Source organism: Acipenser ruthenus, chromosome 21 (genome assembly GCF_902713425.1).
Source record: "Acipenser ruthenus chromosome 21, fAciRut3.2 maternal haplotype, whole genome shotgun sequence".
NCBI lineage: Eukaryota > Metazoa > Chordata > Actinopteri > Acipenseriformes > Acipenseridae > Acipenser > Acipenser ruthenus.
The window spans coordinates 10,569,066-10,588,347 of NC_081209.1; the positions used below are offsets into that span (position 1 = coordinate 10,569,066).

The following is a 19,282-nucleotide window of genomic DNA, read 5'->3' on the forward strand; positions in this document are numbered from 1 at the left end:
CCAATTTGCACTGCGTTGCGAAGCAGATCTATGGAAAAGTAATTCTCTGAATGGAGCTGTTTAGGAGGCAAATGTGACTCAATATTACATTACACAGCCTTACTAGAGAGCAATCCCATAATAATCAATACAGTGTTGCCATATTCAGTTGGTCACAAGGAAGGAATCTGCTGCAATATCAACACAATTACATTTAAAATCCTCAGCTTTAAAGCACACAGTAACTCTGGAGTCAGGTAGTGCAGGCTCACCTGGGCACTCACAGCCGCCCCCTTTCGCTCTGTTGGCGACGGCAGCAGCGTACGACCTGGCATCGAGGATGAGGAGCTTCTGTGGTTGGATGGCCAGTGACTCCACTCCAGTGCTGTGCGTCATTGAGGCGTCTGAAAGGGAGACAACTCTCATTAACAGCAAGCAAATCAAATCAGTAGACCAGCTGACCGAATATTATATATCCTATTATATGTCTGTAAAGTTACTCTGTGCTGAAAAAGTAAGTATATTGCAAACCTTGTTATGCAGCATCTGGGATATATAGCAAATTACAGATGGTAGCATGATAAAAATTGTCAAGCCACAGCTAATACAGCCTAGTTTGATACAATCTGTTTTTAACAAGTGAGCTAACAAGTGTAGTGTAACATCACAGTGGAATGACAAGTTGAAAAATCCATTGGTGTCAGATCCAGTCGACCCAAGTAAATCACAATCTGGGGGAGCTGCCCACTGAACTAAACTGTCGAGTCATACAGGTGCACTGACTGGGGACAAACTCCGATTGAGACATTCTAGTCTCATAGGGGCTACCCCGGTGGCATGGAATATACCTACACAGCCTCTGCAACAACCGGAACATATTCTCTTTCTGTAGTTATTTTAGGCACTGCTCTTGCAATGAACTCTCTCCAGTAGCTGACTAAGTGAATTAATATAAAGTTATATCATTAAAAAGTTGCCTGGCTGTTCAACACAGCAGACAGCAGTGGGTCTCTGATCCCTGATGCCTGTCCATTACTGTGAGCAATTTATTATCTGCGTTTTTCACCACTGTATGTCACAAACAGAAACTCAATTTTTTAAAAACTCATCATTTCCAAAGTTCACTTCATTATCATATACAAGTTATGAACCACACACACTGCATCTCAAAACTTCTCTCCTGAGAACGTTAGAAAAGTCCAAACTCACCAAACTCCCCGTCTGAGATGTCTGTGCCGTTGCTGTAGTCCCGGAGACAGTTCCCGTTGGCGAGGTGCTTGCTGGAGCTGCAGTCGATGGCACAGGCCTTGGCGATGGACTGGACCAGGTGCTCATCGTCAGCATTGCGCCACCCCCACCAGCTGACCTCGGGCTGCCCGCAACGGGCAATTACTGCCCCCGTGCTCTGGTGCCTAAAACACACACGTTAAAAAAGGGGGCTCAGCACCCTCTTCGCCTACTGTTCCCCTGCTGTCCCTTACACTTCGTGTTGTGGTATTGGGATTTTCAGGTTTTGTTAACATCAGATGCAGTTTGGAAATCTAAATCTCTTCAGGCATTTCTAATAACTTTAACTTGCACATGCACTTCTAATTTTGCTATGCTGCTATCTTTTTGGTAAATCCAATAAAGCTCCCTCTTTTTCCTGCCACTGTGCTTAACAGATCAATTAAACCTAATTTTATTGTGATTTTACCAGACCATATTTCCAAATCAATCCGAAGCACGTCTTAAGTATTGCCTTTGAAGGTTATGCGGAACAATATCATTCAATAGCACAACATTCTTAATGTTTATTCCTGTTTCTATTTTTGTTTTCTAAGCCGCTTGTCCTGCCACAATGCTGCAGGTGTTTTGTCAAACTCAAGATGAGATGTTGCATGGATGATGGTGTATAAAAGAAAGCTGGGGATCTTGAAGATTCCCTCCCCAACGCACCTGTACACCACAGCCGGGAATCTCTTCCAGGACCTGAAGCCACCCACGCTCTCCAGCTCCTTGTCTGTGATCCAGGCTGGCACAAGCAGCAGCTGGGGATAGCTGGCACACAGCCTGCCAGCGCCAGGGACAAGCGGAAGACAAAAAACAAGAGACAGTTACATAACTGACTGACCGAAGACCAAGGGCACAGAGAGGGCAGAGGCTGCTAAAGATAAAGGAAGGATCTGTTCCCAGCAACCAGAAACAAAAAGCAGTATTGTTTTTCGATTAGGAGGGTATATGGCCTGTATCAAAGCAAGTAGTGTCAACTTGTTGTGTCAAGCCTATGAGGAGACAAATAGACTGAATCAGACATAATTGAAGATAAAACACTCGCCAACATACAATCAGTACTAATATTATTATTCAATAAAAATAACACTAATCTTAATATTTATAGTAGTATTTATTTTAAAAATATACATGCATTTTCAGGCATAGTGATGTGCAGCAGTGATCATCCACACAGTCCAGGTTTCAATCAGTAACTAAATATCTGTTATTTACAGCTCTTACATGTTATTGTTTCTTTTGTGTGTTTTTTGGGCAGTTTGTTATCTTGCAAGTGAATCAAACATCCATCCTCCCCACCCCAAAGTCTGTTTTCAACACAATAAAAAGGGCACCTGAGATACGGTTGCTCACGCTAAGAATAAAGAATTGTAAAGCCTTGGTATGACTTCTTTGATGCAGCCCTAATATGGAAAAGTGCTGGAAAACACTACCTGTATTTGTTGTTTATTTCCGTTACCCTCCATGCATTCTGCAAATCGAAACCCATTCGCTCCACTTCATTCTTAAACCTTGAGGTCACGTGCTCTCCTGAGGGAGAACAATGCACGTAATGAGATTATAACAACAGAACCTGGGTTTGAATGCCAGATATCCAATGATCACCCTCTTGTATTGTGATTGTGCATCTATAAATGATCAGACACTTCTTCACACAAAGCATGGTAAAGTTATGGAATGTTTTTGATGTTGAATCACAAGATCAATCAGCTATTAGGAACCAGGCGAGTATTGAGAGATTCCCCAAACTAACTTAAATAGTTTCATATTCACAGCACAGAAATCACAAAAGAGCGGTGAAAAGGGAAAACATGAGGGATCAACCACCACATTTTATTTTATAAAACTAAATTAATACGGAGTTCATTTTTAAGGCGATTCAGTTCCTTATGTTTCATCGAGCTGGTACCTGGCCGGCAGAGCTGCCCATGCTGCTCCTTCTCCCCAGCATACACCTCCATGCACCAGGCATGGAACGCGAAAGAGAACAGCTCCTCCAGGTGCGAGGGAGGACGGATCCCACCGTTCAGCCTCTTCAGCCACTCCTGGCACTGCTCGAAGGTGGAGAACTGACATCTGCAGGCAAACACACCATCAAAGCAACTGAAACATTCACCTGACTTACTCATTCATTTCTGACCATTTGACTCAAGTACAGATACTGCTCACATTTCATTAATCATCCAACCTCCTAATGGTCTTGTTCAATCACATGCCATAAGGATGAGCACATGCCTACTGGTTCTTATAACTGGAAGGTCAAAGGATTGAAGGTAAAGCAGTAGTTTTCAACTCTGGTACAAGATTTTTTGTTCAACCAGGAACCAAATACTTATTCAAACATGTTTTCAAGTGCACATATAACACCGCTTACAGACATAATTGGCCAGTTTCAACAGCAGTTAGATACTGTATCACCAGACTGCAAAATACAGTGGTGCACAACTCAGGTTATGGAGGGCCAGTGTCCCTCCTGGTTTTTGTTCTAACCATACCCTAAATTAGTTAATTGGACCAATTAAGCTTCTAATAAAAGTCCAATAAAAGTACTTTAGGATGCACTTGGAATAAAAACCTGCAGGGACACCGGCCCTCCAGGACCTAGTTGTGCACCACTGGCAAAATACATTAAAAGAAAAATGACAAACACAAACCTGGCCTATTTGTTGAAAATGTGATCAATGGCAAATGGGTGTTGTAATACACTGTACAGTACAAGAACACGTGTGCCTTAGGAAATAGACATATACAGTTTAACCCACTTAAATGTATAACCGATTTAAGTGTTTATATACTTAAAAGGGGCTGGTGATCTGCAATCCCAATACATATTATAAAATATTACTGCACTGGTAAAAAAATGCATCATGTTATGTAAGTATTTAGCATTTCTTTGAGGCTTCACTTAATTCAGGTCAACAATAATTATTTTACTTGAATAAGAAAACACAGCACCATCAGTTTATAACGCATTTTACTTTAACATACAGTAAATGATAAATAATGCACAGTGATGCACTTTCAAGAATTAAATGAAAATAATTATTACTTAAATGCTGTATGTATATCACAGACAATTCTGAAAAATGTAGTCATTCAAGTCTCTTCACAGACAGAAATCATTATCGACGTACCTGGAACAAATGCCGTGCTCATTTTAGCACATCATAGTCCTTTACACTCTCTAAATGAAAAGTTTCCTTTTTTGCAGGAATGTACTGAAAGCGTTCATGTTCCTGAGACCAGGCCTGTGCCTGTTCACATCAGTTCACAATGTATGTTAACTGTATAAAAAGCTATCAAAAACGTTTCAGCGCTCTACTGTAAAACAGGAATATATACTTACAATATTACACTTAAACGGGGTACATTTAATGATGCAGCATTGGTGACGGTTTGGGATTTTTGAGATATACCAGTGGGGTAGACTGTATGTAGATATAGTAAGCATCTTTTTGAGATAAGCCATCCCCCCTCTACGACTACATACCTGATAACTTTACAGTCTTTGCAGATCACATGAAGCTGGAACATATCTCGACACTCCACACACTCTATCAGCTGCAACGGGACCTTTGGGAGAGAGGACAACACACCGAGTTAATCATACTGATGAACCTCTCACGAAACTGTAAGAAAGCTCAATACAAGTAGTTTATGAGAGTGTAAAATCAATAAATAAAACAAACCTAATTGAGACAAATGTTTCAACAAGAAGTCTGTCATCTGTGTTTGACAAAGACGACTCGTCAAAACTTTGTCTGATTTTTAAAATCAAGTTTCTATTTAATTTCACATAATATCTCATGATTGTAACCCATAGATTGAAGTGTAAAATACATGACAATGTTGTGATAAATCACTGATCAGTAAAACAGGGGCTGAGCTGGAAAATCAGGATGAAGAGCAGGGTTACAGTATTTAAAAGAATATTGAAATAACAACCAGCTTCAAAACTGAATGTCAACCAAAGCCCATCAATAACGGCACAATGTATTGCAGTTTAGCATGTATAATCTTCTGTAAAAGAACAGAACATTATAAGTTACATTCACAGCGTCATACAGTTCCTGTTGTAGACTTATGTAACAAGAAGTAATTATGCACAAATGTGAATCACAATCATGTTGCCCAAATAAGATCACAAAACCCTTGGAGGTTATCTGACCTCCCCCCCCCCCCCCCCCCAATCAGTTAGTTGGAGTTAGACCTTAAACCAAACCCAGCATGTTGAGCAGAGCTGGCCCCATGTTCTACCTACTGTATACAGCCTCTTTACAGTGCAGTATACTGTGGTGATTTCTTTCAACGTGATTTTAAACCAGCCACTGTAGTCTTGTGCTGCTATGACTTATTCGCTTGTTTGAAGTGCTCAGTGTTAGTCAGGTAACACACAATTGAACTCCATGCAGCAGCTCAAGAACATTGTGAGATTTAGCACGCCATTCCTTTGCACAAAACTAGTCTGGATACTGTTTCCAGCTGGTATGGTACTTACTGACACTTCACAAGAACAAGTTTGAGAATAATGCTATAGGAAGAAAAGAAGACCACAGTATCAAAACAGTAGGATGATATTATACACCTCATAATGGTTGTTTTTCTATTCAATTTCTCATGAGACACTATCCTACCTATAACTTTCCACCTAACCACACAATCACATTGCTTCCCTCCCAGCCCCTCGACTCTAACCACTAAGCCACACTGCCTCCCTCCCATTCCCTCTACTCTACCCACTAGGTCACACTTCCTTCTAGTACCTGAGCTTTAACCATCTGACATCAATGCCTTCCATCCCTCAGTTCCAACCATAAGATCCACTGCTTTCCTCACAGTAGGAAAAACAGCCTCCCAGTACTGAGTTCTAACCATTATGCCTCCCAATCTTCTACTTTACAAATTCAAACTTTCATATCTAAAGTACTGGGCTGCAGATGAGGGAATAAAACCATGTGAAGACAGATAACACACTTACATTGACCACAGACTCCTTGAACTTGATGTGCAGCCTGTAGTTAGACATTGCAATGATGGCATCCTCTGCCCTCCCCACATACTCTGTGAACTCTCCATGCAGCTCAGGAAAAGGGACCTGCAAACAGAAACAACCACAGCACAGGACTCAGACTCTTAATAAAACAATAGTTACAGCCAAACACATCCTGTAATACTACAGAAACTGCAAACCATACACCCATAGAAGCAAGTGGTTCTCCTGGAACCAGACTGGATGCTTTCTTTAAACTAGAACGTTGCTATATTAAATCATGGTAACATATTAAACGCTTTCAACACTGCAAACTTGTAAAGTAGTCTAGGATGAATGACACCACTCAAAATGACAGGCTTATTTATGCAGTCACTTAAAACAGTTTCATTACTTATCTACTCCATTGCTGACCGCCGTGGAGATAATCAGCAAACGTGTGAAGTGTATGTTTAGATACAAATGCTGTTACAGGACTTCTAGTGAATGTTAACGGGTGAAAACCTCCTGGATGGCTGCAGACAGACAGCCATAAAGAAGGAGGTCAAACTCATCTAAGAAACCCCCCCAGGGTGAAGACTACACCTACAACATTTCAACTTTGCAACAAATATTCCCTGGAAATGCATTCTAATGCAGACTATTATAAACATCATAACGCATAGTAGGCCCCATTGTTAGCAACTTAAGACTAGCGCTTAATTCCAATGAACTTCACTGCAGACAATATTCACCAGGTATGGTAGAACCGAGAAGTGCATTGTGATGCTATGTGTTTACTGGCTTGCTAATGAATGTGTTGACAGCACCCTCTCTCAGTCTGCCTGCTTACCTGCAGACTCTCCTCCTCCAACACTGGGTGTTTCCGGGGGAAGATCTGGTTCGCCTGGATACACTCCAAGCTCTGCTGTCCCTCGTCATCCTGGGAAAGAAACACAGTGGAGTGAAATCAAGTGTCAAACTCAACTCTTAACTAGGGGAGGTGAACATGCCATCAAGAGACAGCCCTGGCTAGCTGTAGCTGAATCCTTTATTCTAAGGTTAGCATTTTAGGTTAATAGCTTTAGAATCTCTTATACCATGAAGGGCATCATTTTGGCATTCTGTTTTCATCAGGTAGTGTAAACTGAAGCCTCGTCCTCTGTGCTTACCAAGACATGCAGAAAGGCATCATATTTGTGCAGGGCAAGACAGCAACGTTCAAATACGCCAAGAAACCTTGTATGAAATGAAGCTGACCTTGCAAATTAGAAAAATAATTTTATACTCTAAGAACATAAGAAAATGTAGCAGACTGGTCTCAAATCCTTGTCAAGATGGGTCTTAAAAGGATCCCAGTGATTCAGCATCAACAACATGACTTGTTAACCCAATCCATACCCTCACCACTTTGTGTGTGAAAGAGTGTCTCCTTCCTACCCTCTGTCCTAAATTTATTTTCACTTAATTTTCAGCTGTGTCCTCTGGTCCAGGTTTCTGTGCTGCGCTTATAGTATTGGTTATGGTTAACTTTGCCAACTCTTTTAAGATGTTGAAGACTTGAATCACACTCCTCCTAACTCTTCTTTGTTCTTTGCTGAACAGATTTAAGCCCATCTGTACATCTCATTACTTCAAGCTCTGGGACTAGTCTGGCTGCTCTTCGTTGAACTCTTGCCAGGGCCACAATGTCCTTTTGTTACTGGGGTGACCAGAACTGGACACAGTATCCCTACCATCTCTATGTCGCTGATCATTCTGGCTGCGTGGGTTGAATCTAACTGTTTAAATACCATTATTGATAATGTGTAATCACTGTGATTGTGATTTTGCTTGGTAAGTCAATTACTGCTGATGACATGGGATTAATGAAGTATAGGCAACAAACCTCTGAAATGGTTTACTGTGTCTGAGTTGTGGAAACATTCAGAGAAGATACTCTAAATCCAGTTTACACCAAAGCATAATTTAAGATCCATTCAGGTTTAATGGATTGTAAACATGAAATAAAATGAAAAAATCTCTGTCCCATCCTGAGCCCAAGAGACTTGAGGAGTTTCAGGCCCTCTTTTATTCTGCCTCTTTCCAACTTTCTGAAGGGGCTTCTGGTCTAATCAATCCAGGGTGAAGGTTATAGCAACCAGGTTTTTTTTAGTTGCAAATACAGTGCTACACCATTATAACATGACCTGTTATAGTGCGGAATCGGTAATAATACGGTAAGGTTGTGGCTCCCATTTCCCCCATAATGCAATTTGACTCGCAAACACTGGGTGAACATTCCAGACATACAGTACGAAGCATGGTAGACAGTAAAAAACGAAAATCTTTCTCTGTTAAAATGAAACTCGATGTGGTGGACAGAGCAAGAAAAGGTGAAACGCAAGCAGCAGTTTCAAAAGATATAAAGAGGTTTTCTTGATAAGATCCTCCCAATAGTACTCAAAGAAATGAAAGAAGTTATTTACAAACCGCTAACCAAGATCATGCAACAGTCTCTTGACACAGGGGTTGTACCGACAGACTGGAAAATAGCAAACGTAATACCGATCCACAAAAAGGGAGACAAAACCGAACCAGGTAACTACAGACCAATAAGCCTGACTTCTATTATATGTAAACTTATGGAAACTATAATAAGATCCAAAATGGAAAATTACCTATATGGTAACAATATCCTGGGAGACAGTCAGCATGGTTTTAGGAAAGGGAGATCATGTCTAACTAACCTGCTTGACTTTTTTGAGGATGAAACATTGAATAATTGCAAAGCATACGACATGGTTTATTTAGATTTCCAGAAAGCTTTTGACAAAGTCCCGCACAAAAGATTAATTCTCAAACTGAACGCAGTAGGGATTCAAGGAAATGCATGCTCATGGATTAGGGAGTGGTTAACAGGTAGAAAACAGAAAGTACTGATTAGAGGAGAAACCTCAAAATGGAGCGAGGTAACCAGTGGTGTACCACAGGGATCAGTATTAGGCCCTCTGCTATTCCTAATCTACATTAATGATTTAGATTCTGGTATAGTAAGCAAACTTGTTAAATTTGCAGACGACACAAAAACAGGAGGAGTGGCAAACACTGTTGCAGCAGCAAAGGTCATTCAAAATGATCTAGACAGCATTCAGAACTGGGCAGACACATGGCAAATGAAATTTAATAGAGAAAAGTGTTAAAGTATTGCATGCAGGAAATAAAAATGTGCATTATAAATATCATATGGGAGATACTAAAATTGAAGAAGGGAACTATAAAAAAGACCTAGGAGTTTATGTTGACTCAGAAATGTCTTCATCTAGGCAATGTGGGGAAGCTATAAAAAAGGCCAACAAGATGCTCGGATATATTGTGAGAAGTGTTGAATTTAAATCAAGGGAAGTAATGTTAAAACTTTACAATGCATTAGTAAGACCTCACCTAGAATATTGTGTTCAGTTCTGGTCACCTCGTTACAAAAAGGATATTGCTGCTCTAGAAAGAGTGCAAAGAAGAGCAACCAGAATTATCCCGGGTTTAAAAGGCATGTCGTATGCAGACAGGCTAAAAGAATTGAATCTATTCAGTATTGAACAAAGAAGACTACGCTGCGATCTGATTCAAACATTCAAAATCCTAAAAGGTATAGACAATGTCGACCCAGGGGACATCTTTGATCTGAAAAAAGAAACAAGGACCAGGGGTCACAAATGGAGATTAGATAAAGGGGCATTCAGAACAGAAAATAGGAGGCACTTTTTTACACAGAGAATTGTGAGGGTCTGGAACCAACTCCCCAGTAATGTTGTTGAAGCTGACACCCTGGGATCCTTCAAGAAGCTGCTTGATGAGATTCTGGGATCAATAAGCTACTAACAACCAAACGAGCAAGATGGGCTAAATGGCCTCCTCTCGTTTGTAAACTTTCTTATGTTCTTAAAAGAGGGCTGCTCTAAGAAAAAAATGTGCTGCGCTAAAGAGTGAGACAAACTGCTGTGTTAATGTGCTGCTGTGAGAGTGCAAGACTGTTTGTTGCTTTTGGTGTGGCCCAGGCTAACAGGGGCCAAGAATAATCGTCCCAATAAACAGTGGATTCGAGTACATGCAAATTGTGTGTGTCTCCTTCCTTCATTTTCCACCGTATGCTACAATATTAATTTGGCTTGTGGACATTGTGAATCATTTTGGGAACAAAAATGCCAGTCGTCTCCTAATTATGGACCCTGACAACCGCATAATAACGGGGTAGCACTGTACATACCAAATTTAAACTGGTTGCGATTTTGGAACCACTTGCAAATGTCTTTGATAAACAGTGAACAGTTGGCTGGTATGTATTTTTGGGAAGATTTAGCAACCTGAAGACTACACGGGGCAGTTTGGACCAAACTAATCCTGAAAGCGACTCTTACAAACTAACTTAATCCTGAAAATGACTCTTCAAGAATACTACACACAAAATGGTGTCTAGTTCATGAGTAAGCAACACTGAACATCTATAACTTTGGAGATCCAATTATGCTTGAGGCTCAAGCCACTGTTGGCTGGGCTGAAACAACTGACAAAAACCAACACTGGGCCAAAGAGGACTTAAACCCAATGATAAAGAATGATTACAGAAACAAGCCAGATTTAAACTGTGTTGTCCAGTTATGACAGACTCAGCTTTAGCCTGACTGTGCCTGGCTTCTACTCATAAACAACGTTCCTCTGTATTTACTACAAAAAAGATTAGTGCAGACCATTGCTAGAGAACCTGAATGAATGTACAGCAAATTGTGCTGCCTGCTGAATCAGTGTGATCGCAGTGTGTCTGGCCAGGCCTGACATTTTGGATGAACATGCCTGACAGCACAGTGTGCTGAGAGCCAGTCAGCGACGCTCTGCGTCCCAGGGAAGCCAGCCACACAGAAGGGCTGCAGTCAGTGTACTGTGTTCAGCAAATTACAGGCCAGCTCGGCACTCTTGCCACATAGCCTCAAGGTTAGGCACACAGGGCTCTTTTTCACATGTATTCTTTTTTTTGTAACATTATATATTTTTTTTAACTTGTAGGTCATTCTAGATAATTGTTAGAACTTGGACTGACCGAATGTGTTTTGTTCAAAAGACAGATAGAGGGAGGCAGGCTGGCTAAAGCAAAAAAATTAAAACCTACATGATTAAAAAACACATTTATTTACACAAAAGTCACGTTGCTTCCATTATGGCTTCCAAAACAGTTTCCAGATCCTCAAATATAAAAGTTGCAAGCTGAAATATTTGAGGATATATCATCGGTTCTGCTATATCCTGTTGTAGGGTTTCTGGGATTCAAACTAATGGCTCTATGGTAGACTGCAGCCTGAAGGCAGCGCTACACTAATACTTTTAGAGTCAGTATCATATTCTTTCAGAAATATCAATCTTTACAGAAAGGCATTACTATGGAGAGTGGCTCACCATGCCCCGCACCACAGAGTGTCTGGATTCCTCCTGGGAACAGCTGCCTTCTCAGCTCAATCTCACTCTCGATCTGTGGAAGGAAAGAAAGCAGGGTCAGTGAAAGATAAATGACAGAACCTAGACAGGGAACCAGAGGGCACCTCACAACACAAACAAATCCCTGCTCTGAGGAAAAAATGACCTACTTTAAGGAGTGATGAAACCAAGGCTTTCAAACCAGTTCTCTTAGACCTAACTGGTATCACAGAGAAACCATGAAAATGGTCTTATATGGTCAAAACTGTAAAAAAAATACCAAGAGATGAATGAACCTAACATTAAGGCTACATAATCAAAGCTGTATTGCACGGTCATATGAGGGCGGGTGTCTCTGTATGTGGGAATATCGGCTCTGGTAGAAGTGAACGCACCAAGGCTGAAACGCACAGGTCTGTTTAAGAGCTGGGAGTACCGATATAAGCCATCACCAGATCATCGCAGTCCTATACATCTATTATATACTGCATTATTAATAAAGGAGTTAGAAAAACAGCTAGATTTGTTTTCTAATCATTACCAAACTATTTATTCCAATGTCAATTTTTACTAAAGAGGGAAAACTTTGGGAAAGGACTTTGCAGTTGAATAGAATTTGAAAAGGTGTTTCGGGTATGATTTTAAGCAGGTGATGTCAACCATGCCGATACGGAGAGCACAGCACAGTGAAAAATTCAAGTGTCGCTGCTGATGTCATGAATTGGGTTTCTATGTGATGTGTCGTGAAATACAGAATGTGAAACGTGCGCTCCGATTGGCTGAAAGATCCTGAGCAGTATGTAATGGTAAAATAACAACTGCCATTTCCAGGGTCAAGTAGGGACTAAACAATATAACCTAATCAGAGTTTTTGTATTTTCAAATAGAATTTCTATAGTAAAAATATATACATAGCTGTATTTAAAAAAAAAAAAAAAAAAAAAAAAATTATATAACTTGCAATTATACATATATATCGATATCGATATCGATATCGATATCGATAGAGATAGAGATAGAGATAGAGATAGAGATAGAGATAGAGATAGAGATAGAGATAGAGATAGAGATATAATTGCAAGTCAAAGTATGAGGGCTAGCCAGCCTGGTTCATGCTTCACGCTCCGATATAAATGGTCCGAGACAGTGGCCTCACCCAAAGGTTTGTGATCATCTTTTGCTGATGAGTCTGCAATCTAGAAAGGAACCTGCCTTTACATTTAAATGCAAAGCATATTTGTGGCTACTGGCAGCCTAGTAAATTTGCTTAATGATTTGACTCTTCAAAGACGAGCAGTGACAGTAAATCTTGGTAGAAAAATTCAATTTGGCCATCCAAAGATCAACATGTCATATTCTAATTTATTATCGACACGCTCACTTAAAGTCCTTCTCAACCCTCACTTTTCTGAACAGGGGTGATCGAGAGGGTTTTTATTTGGGAAAAAAAGGACCATCCAAATAAAGATGTGATTATCTACAAAGACCAAACAATGGGATCGGTGGAGCCGGATCATGAGAAGGTGTTGTACTAAGCGGATCTGGATCAGGCTCCACAGATCTGTAATCTTGATCCAATCCTTGAGTCTTGCAAGGCACACGCTGCAACTAGGGAAACTGACCAACATGAACATGTGTGGTGCGTAGTTTAAAGACCCCGGCTGTATAATTTGTATACAGCCTAATATTGGGAAAAATGTCAAACGGGTGGACAGAGATAGGAGGATGCGCTAGTCTTGCACAATTGCACTCATTAAATAATGCAAGTCCTGGTAACTGTATCAATTAGTTTCATTTTCATATTAAATTAAAACAGTAAACTTGAAACACTACAGCAACATTACCTTTGTGCTTGTTTTTATACAAAAACAATTACCTTGTGCAAACAATACTTTATTACCAAGCTCTTTTTACACAATTATTATTCCAAATAAATCAAGATACATCGCTTATTAAAAATTATTTTGGCTGTTTAAATACATAGCGCAGACTCGTGCCCTGCTTTTTGTATTTTGTTAATGAAAGTGTATCAATGGTCCAAAAACTCTAGGCCACGTTTTCAACAAACATTACCGTACTATGTTGCCTAAAACATAACACAATATATTTATAATACAGCTGAGATCTGACCTATAAACAACAGGAACCCATTTAAAGTTTGGAACTCAATGTAGCGGAGTGTTGTTTACATTAATGTATTTTATTAGAGGTCTGAGATTCAAGCTACATCTGCTCTTCTGCAACTCCAGCTTTTTCTTATACCAATACCACTTAAACAGCAAAACAGTTTTTTTTATCTTAACTATTTAAACTGTTCTAGATATATACATTTTAAGGGGAATTCTCATACCTCCAATTCAATTTGCATTTTGCCACACTTGTTCTAGCTTTTAGAGAGCACATTTTAACATGACAATTGGAAGGTCTCAAACCTCCACTGGTATAAGTAGTTCAGGATGAAAGTGTTGCAGCTCTTAATAGGCCTGCTTATTGACAGATAGTTTTAGAATTGGGCATTTTAGATTAAGCCTCCTCTCCCCTTTGTGCTAACCTGGAGAATTAATTTGTATTGTACTCATTCTAGTAATAGTACTCAAACTCACCAAACAGAAATGACAGCTGATTATTATTTTTTATTATTATTATTTATTTCTTAGCAGACGCCCTTATCCAGGGCGACTTACAGTTGTTACAAGATATCACATTATTTTTTTACATACAATTACCCATTTATACAGTTGGGCTTTTACTGGAGCAATCTAGGTAAAGTACCTTGCTCAAGGGTACAGCAGCAGTGTCCTCCACTAGGGATTGAACCCACAACCATCCGGTCAGGAGTCCGGAGCCCTAACCACTACTCCACACTGCTGCCCCTGATCTGGTCTGGTTTTCTAGTTCTGATGAGTCCGTTTTGAAAGTCTCTCTGGGAAAGATCACACAAGAAAACAAATATGTATTTAGAGATTTGCTTTTTAGAGACTCCAAGGAAAGACTGTGGAAAAGCTGAAGATGAGATCACTTCGAACCATTCAGAGTTTAAAAGCACATGCATGTACACATCTCTTTGCTTTTCATATTTGGACTGTATTCGAAACACAGAACAGTTGGAAGGAATGTTTTGGTCATGTGGCTAGTTATTGTGATGCATTGAAGACTTTATGCTTGTGTGTGTCTATAACATTTTCTTGTTTAGATATTTATTTGGAAGCTTCCAAGACTTATTTCCTCTGACTGACTTGTTGGATTCATCTACATTACAACTGTGTGGTAATGAAATAGGCATCTTTTTAAACCACAAACCGTTCCCCCATAATACCCAATTAATACCCACATGCATTTTTCAACAAGCATTTCTGTACATGATGTTGAATAACAGTGCACTGTTTAGGTCTTAACACTAGTGGAGAATGAAACACGCATACCTATTGGCTAGGATCGTGTGATTTGCCATGACAATTCGAAATAATAAGAACATAAAGTTTACAGCTTATTGATCCCAGAATCCCATCATCACATCTCATAATGGCGGTGAACCTGATAGATTTTCAGTCTAGAATTACACCAGTATTTATTGCTATTTTCCTCTGCTCACCCTTACTGCTTACTAAATATATTGATAAATATATTTATCTTGCTGCACAAAGTTAGGAATTGTTTGACAAAAACCTGAATCAGACACAAGTCAGCGAGCAATTTGCTGTTTCCCATTCTTGTGAGTTGCTTCACCATTCTGTTAAATAATGTTCATGTATTGTATATTGCTGCTGCATTTTGTAATGTGTGTAAGGGTGCTGTGTTAATTTAGTTTGACAGTGTTTATCAACGTTATGTTAACCCTAAGTAACACCCATTCTTTTTGCCTCTGCCCTCGTGATGGCCTGAAACATGACCAGTAATACATATGTATTTATTTATTGATTGATTTATATTGTGTCTGGTGGCTAACTCCGTCATAGAGAACACTTTGACTATAAGAACACTTCGCTTGCTTCCAGAGGGGTGTTCTCTTATCCGGAGACTACGATATTACTCATTATACACCTTGTTCTGATACTCTAATCCACAACCTGTTCAGTTTACTTCAGGTTGTAGTAAGACTAAAGACAAGATTTTTTTTTTTCTTGAACGATATGTCCCAGCTAAATATAACCAAGCGAGTTAGACACCCAAGATGAACTGTGTGGAGGGTTTGACAATCAGCCAATTGGTGAAGCCTATTCCTTGGTCTCAAGATAATTGTAACTCTCACGTTCTTTAAAGCATTTATTAATAATACCACTAACTTGATCCTAAACCCTAGTATTGAACTTTTTTTTGTTGTTGTTGTAATGCAACTAAGGCTAAGGAGTTACCTGGTATTTGAGTATTTTTGTCCTGTAAAGTGCTTCGAGATACACCTGTATGAAGGGCGCTATATCAATAATTTTACCACTGTCACCCAAATTTAAGTATTCTGGTATTTGCACTGAAAAGGCATTTGTATCATAATAAAAATGAAAATAGTTTGCAATCTTCATTTAATGCCTAGTGAGGCCAGCCTTAAAAATGTGTTTGTTTCTCCCATAAGGTAGGCAGGGATTACATTTTTTTTTTTTTTTTTAACAATACAAGGTTACATGTGCATACATGAATCTGTTATACTTTGTGATTTGACTGATGTAAATGAAACTGTATACTCAATGTCCTAGACATCATAAGTAAAATCTAATTCTACACTATATTTTCATTAAATGTTGTATGTAAAGGTACAATCCTATACAATACTAACACTTGAATATTAACCCTATACTGCTGAATGTTGCTGCAGAGTTTGAGGCACTCGGTATGACTCAGTCAATTTCAAGTATGTTCCTGCAGGCTTCTCGTCTCTGTACTTCAGAGTTGTGCTAATAGACAGTTTCTAAATAAAATGGAAACACATGGATTAGGCAGGCAAAGAACTGGCAAAAACCTATCATTTAAATTTTGCAGGAAAAAAAATAAAACAGATACAAAATGACAAGCAATGGGAAACTGCTCGCCAAGCCAACCTTTGAAATTGTGTTTGAGTTTGTACCCAGCTGAAGCTGCAGCTCATCGGTAACACAGTCTTTGCCTGCTGTACTGTCAGTCTGACCTTTGGAGTTCAAAAACATCAGCAGTAAAATAAAAACAGCCAGGCCCGTAATCACTTGATCAGCTCTACCAAAGGTTCATTCAGAAACGGCTCACCCTTGGCACTATCAGCCTTGTTGTGTAAAAACAGGAAACACTCCAGCAATGCAATGGGAGGAAAATTATCTGATCCAAAACTCCTAGAGAAAGGGCTAAGTCATAATCAGCCACACTGCCCCTCTTAGACATCCACCACAGCACAGAGAAGCCTTGCAGAGGAACACTGAAAGGATTTAGTTATTGGGAATTAGAAAAGTTAAACATTGAATTTAGTACATTGGCTATTGCTGTCTAATACAGTAGGTCTTGTGATGAATTTAAGAACTTGTGAAATGGACTTTATTGACATTCCCTGCTACGACTGGAAATTCAAAATGAGAGGAATCTCATGAAGAAGCTGACGATCATGACGTTTATTACCAGAATGTTCACAACAGTAAAGAATAACAACGAGCAATGAAAGGTTTAATGACATTTTGATAAGAGATTCTCCAGATATATTAAACAGACAGACGGATGAATAGAGAGATAGAACCTCCATATATCCACAGAATCATACTCAATAACTTATGCTAAATAAAGTTAATAGCAAGTTTCATGACAACTAGATAAGCGGTACTCCGGAGAAATGGAAAAATATCAAGTGTGACAGTGAGAGGTAATAATAAATAAAGTACATAGCTGTGTGAACTGTAGTGTCTGTGCACACAATCAAACTCATGTAATTGTTTATGAAGGACTGCGTACTGCAGGAGAGTGGGTAGGGGTATGCTACCAGAGCGGTGCACATTACCAGAGCTGTGGTGGGTTATCAGGACTTATGCAAATCTTCAGAGCTGTTTTAAGTTACTGATGCATGTGTACATTGACAGAGACCTGTGTTGCGTCAGCAAGACCTATGCATATTGCTATAGAGCTGTGTTTAATTACCGAAGCCTGTGTTTGCAGAGATGTTCTGAAGCATGTACTGCAGTCGCAAGACATGCTTCTGCCTGGGAGGAGCCAGCAGGAGTCTTTGGAGAGCTGATAAATAATAAATATACAGGGGTTTGAAAGCATAGCTTGTCATGAGGCTGTCTGATAAACAATGTTATTGCAAACATGTATTTTCATTTTAAAACATGTTATCTGGGACAGCACCCGGCAGTGCCTGGAGAGTTAACGAACCAGCTGCTACCCTACTGACCGACGTGTTTTGAGTCAGTAACATGCTTTGAGCCCAAAGACACCACTGAGCTGAAAAAACCTAGGTAGTGAAACAAAAGCAGACTTTCTGCAAGAAAGGCAAGCAAGCTTAGAGCTTATTTATCTTAGTGCAGCACCACATATCACCTTTCAAAATGAAGACTCGTTCTTTCAAAACTACACATTTGAAACCTACTGTTTATTGAATAGAAGTGCACGACAGGTAAGACTGATGGAATAACTAATATCTAAAATCAAAGTAAGGCTTCTTACTTCATGTGAAATAGGTCATACACACCCCTCTGTAGTGTGTAAGGCAGTATCATGCAGAACAAATCTAAATAGGTACATAAATCCCCCAGTGAGCAGTGCATGGGGAAGTTAAAGGGTTACTTTTGCCTTGACCTGTGTTGTCCAGATCACGGCAATACATCAACACAATCCTGATGGTTTTATTAACACGCAAATCACCTGGGGAATACATTTCTCAGCTTCTTATGAACATCGTACTGTATTCAGATCATGGTCCCTCCTGCCACATTGCTCACAGCAATCAATCCGCTCACCAGCATAGTTACAGGAGGGGGCATGCACTGGATACACTAAGATGCTAACCAGAGAAATCCTCCTCTTTCTCCTTGCGAACGCTCTCGGGTAAAACATATTCAATTATGAATCTACTTACAAACTATGATCTTTAAAAATAAAATACATCAAAACATTCAGGATAAAATTCAGTGAAATGAACAAGAAACAGCAAAGGTAAAGCAATGTGTTCTAAAAACATTGCAGGGTGTTCTGTAACACAAAGTCTTTGTAGAGCTGGTGTCACACCAAGAAGAAAATAACAATTTGGATCAGCAAGTAGCTCCATTCACATCCATTCCACCCAGGCAGCATCACTTTACTAGTAGGACTTTCATAAGGGTGTAGTCTTCATGTGACACATAGTGGCACAACCAGATAACAAAGACCGCCTTATCAGGGACAGACACGCTGTTAGTCACATCTGCTGCAGTGTTCTAGATCACATATTCAACTCAAAACAGCTTACCATGAACATAAACAAAAATTATATTTATTAGAACAAGCTAGGTTCAGATGATGCTTGAGACAGGAAGACCAGCACAGTCAAAGTGCAGGTCTACACAGGAGTTAAACTAGAGAATCACAGAATAAAGTACAAAGCCAATCTCTCAAAGCGTAAGGTCTTTATTATGTGGGTGGAAAGAAAACAGTGACATGGCAGCCATCCTTACGTAGGTCACAAGTCAAAGTGAA

At 39.6% G+C, this 19,282-nt stretch overlaps 1 protein-coding gene across 3 annotated transcripts in view; it reads right to left on the reverse strand.

The window, feature by feature from the left end:
* The window catches only part of LOC117428094 (myotubularin-related protein 3-like), a 44,935-nt gene that overhangs the window by 19,098 nt on the left and 6,555 nt on the right, over nt 1-19,282 (reverse strand). For 2 of the 3 annotated variants that reach the window (XM_058994792.1, XM_058994790.1), the window contains exons 2-10: nt 11,645-11,717; nt 7,074-7,163; nt 6,230-6,346; nt 4,742-4,824; nt 3,161-3,327; nt 2,685-2,781; nt 1,918-2,031; nt 1,189-1,391; nt 252-383 (exon numbers count right to left, since the gene is read on the reverse strand). In XM_058994792.1, the coding sequence (XP_058850775.1) occupies nt 252-383; nt 1,189-1,391; nt 1,918-2,031; nt 2,685-2,781; nt 3,161-3,327; nt 4,742-4,824; nt 6,230-6,346; nt 7,074-7,163; nt 11,645-11,647 (1,006 nt within the window). In that variant the 5' untranslated portion in view covers nt 11,648-11,717. Of the gene's footprint in view, nt 1-251; nt 384-1,188; nt 1,392-1,917; nt 2,032-2,684; nt 2,782-3,160; nt 3,328-4,741; nt 4,825-6,229; nt 6,347-7,073; nt 7,164-11,644; nt 11,718-14,265; nt 14,287-19,282 lie in introns of those variants that run through there. The other variant, XM_058994791.1, reaches the window with a different exon arrangement.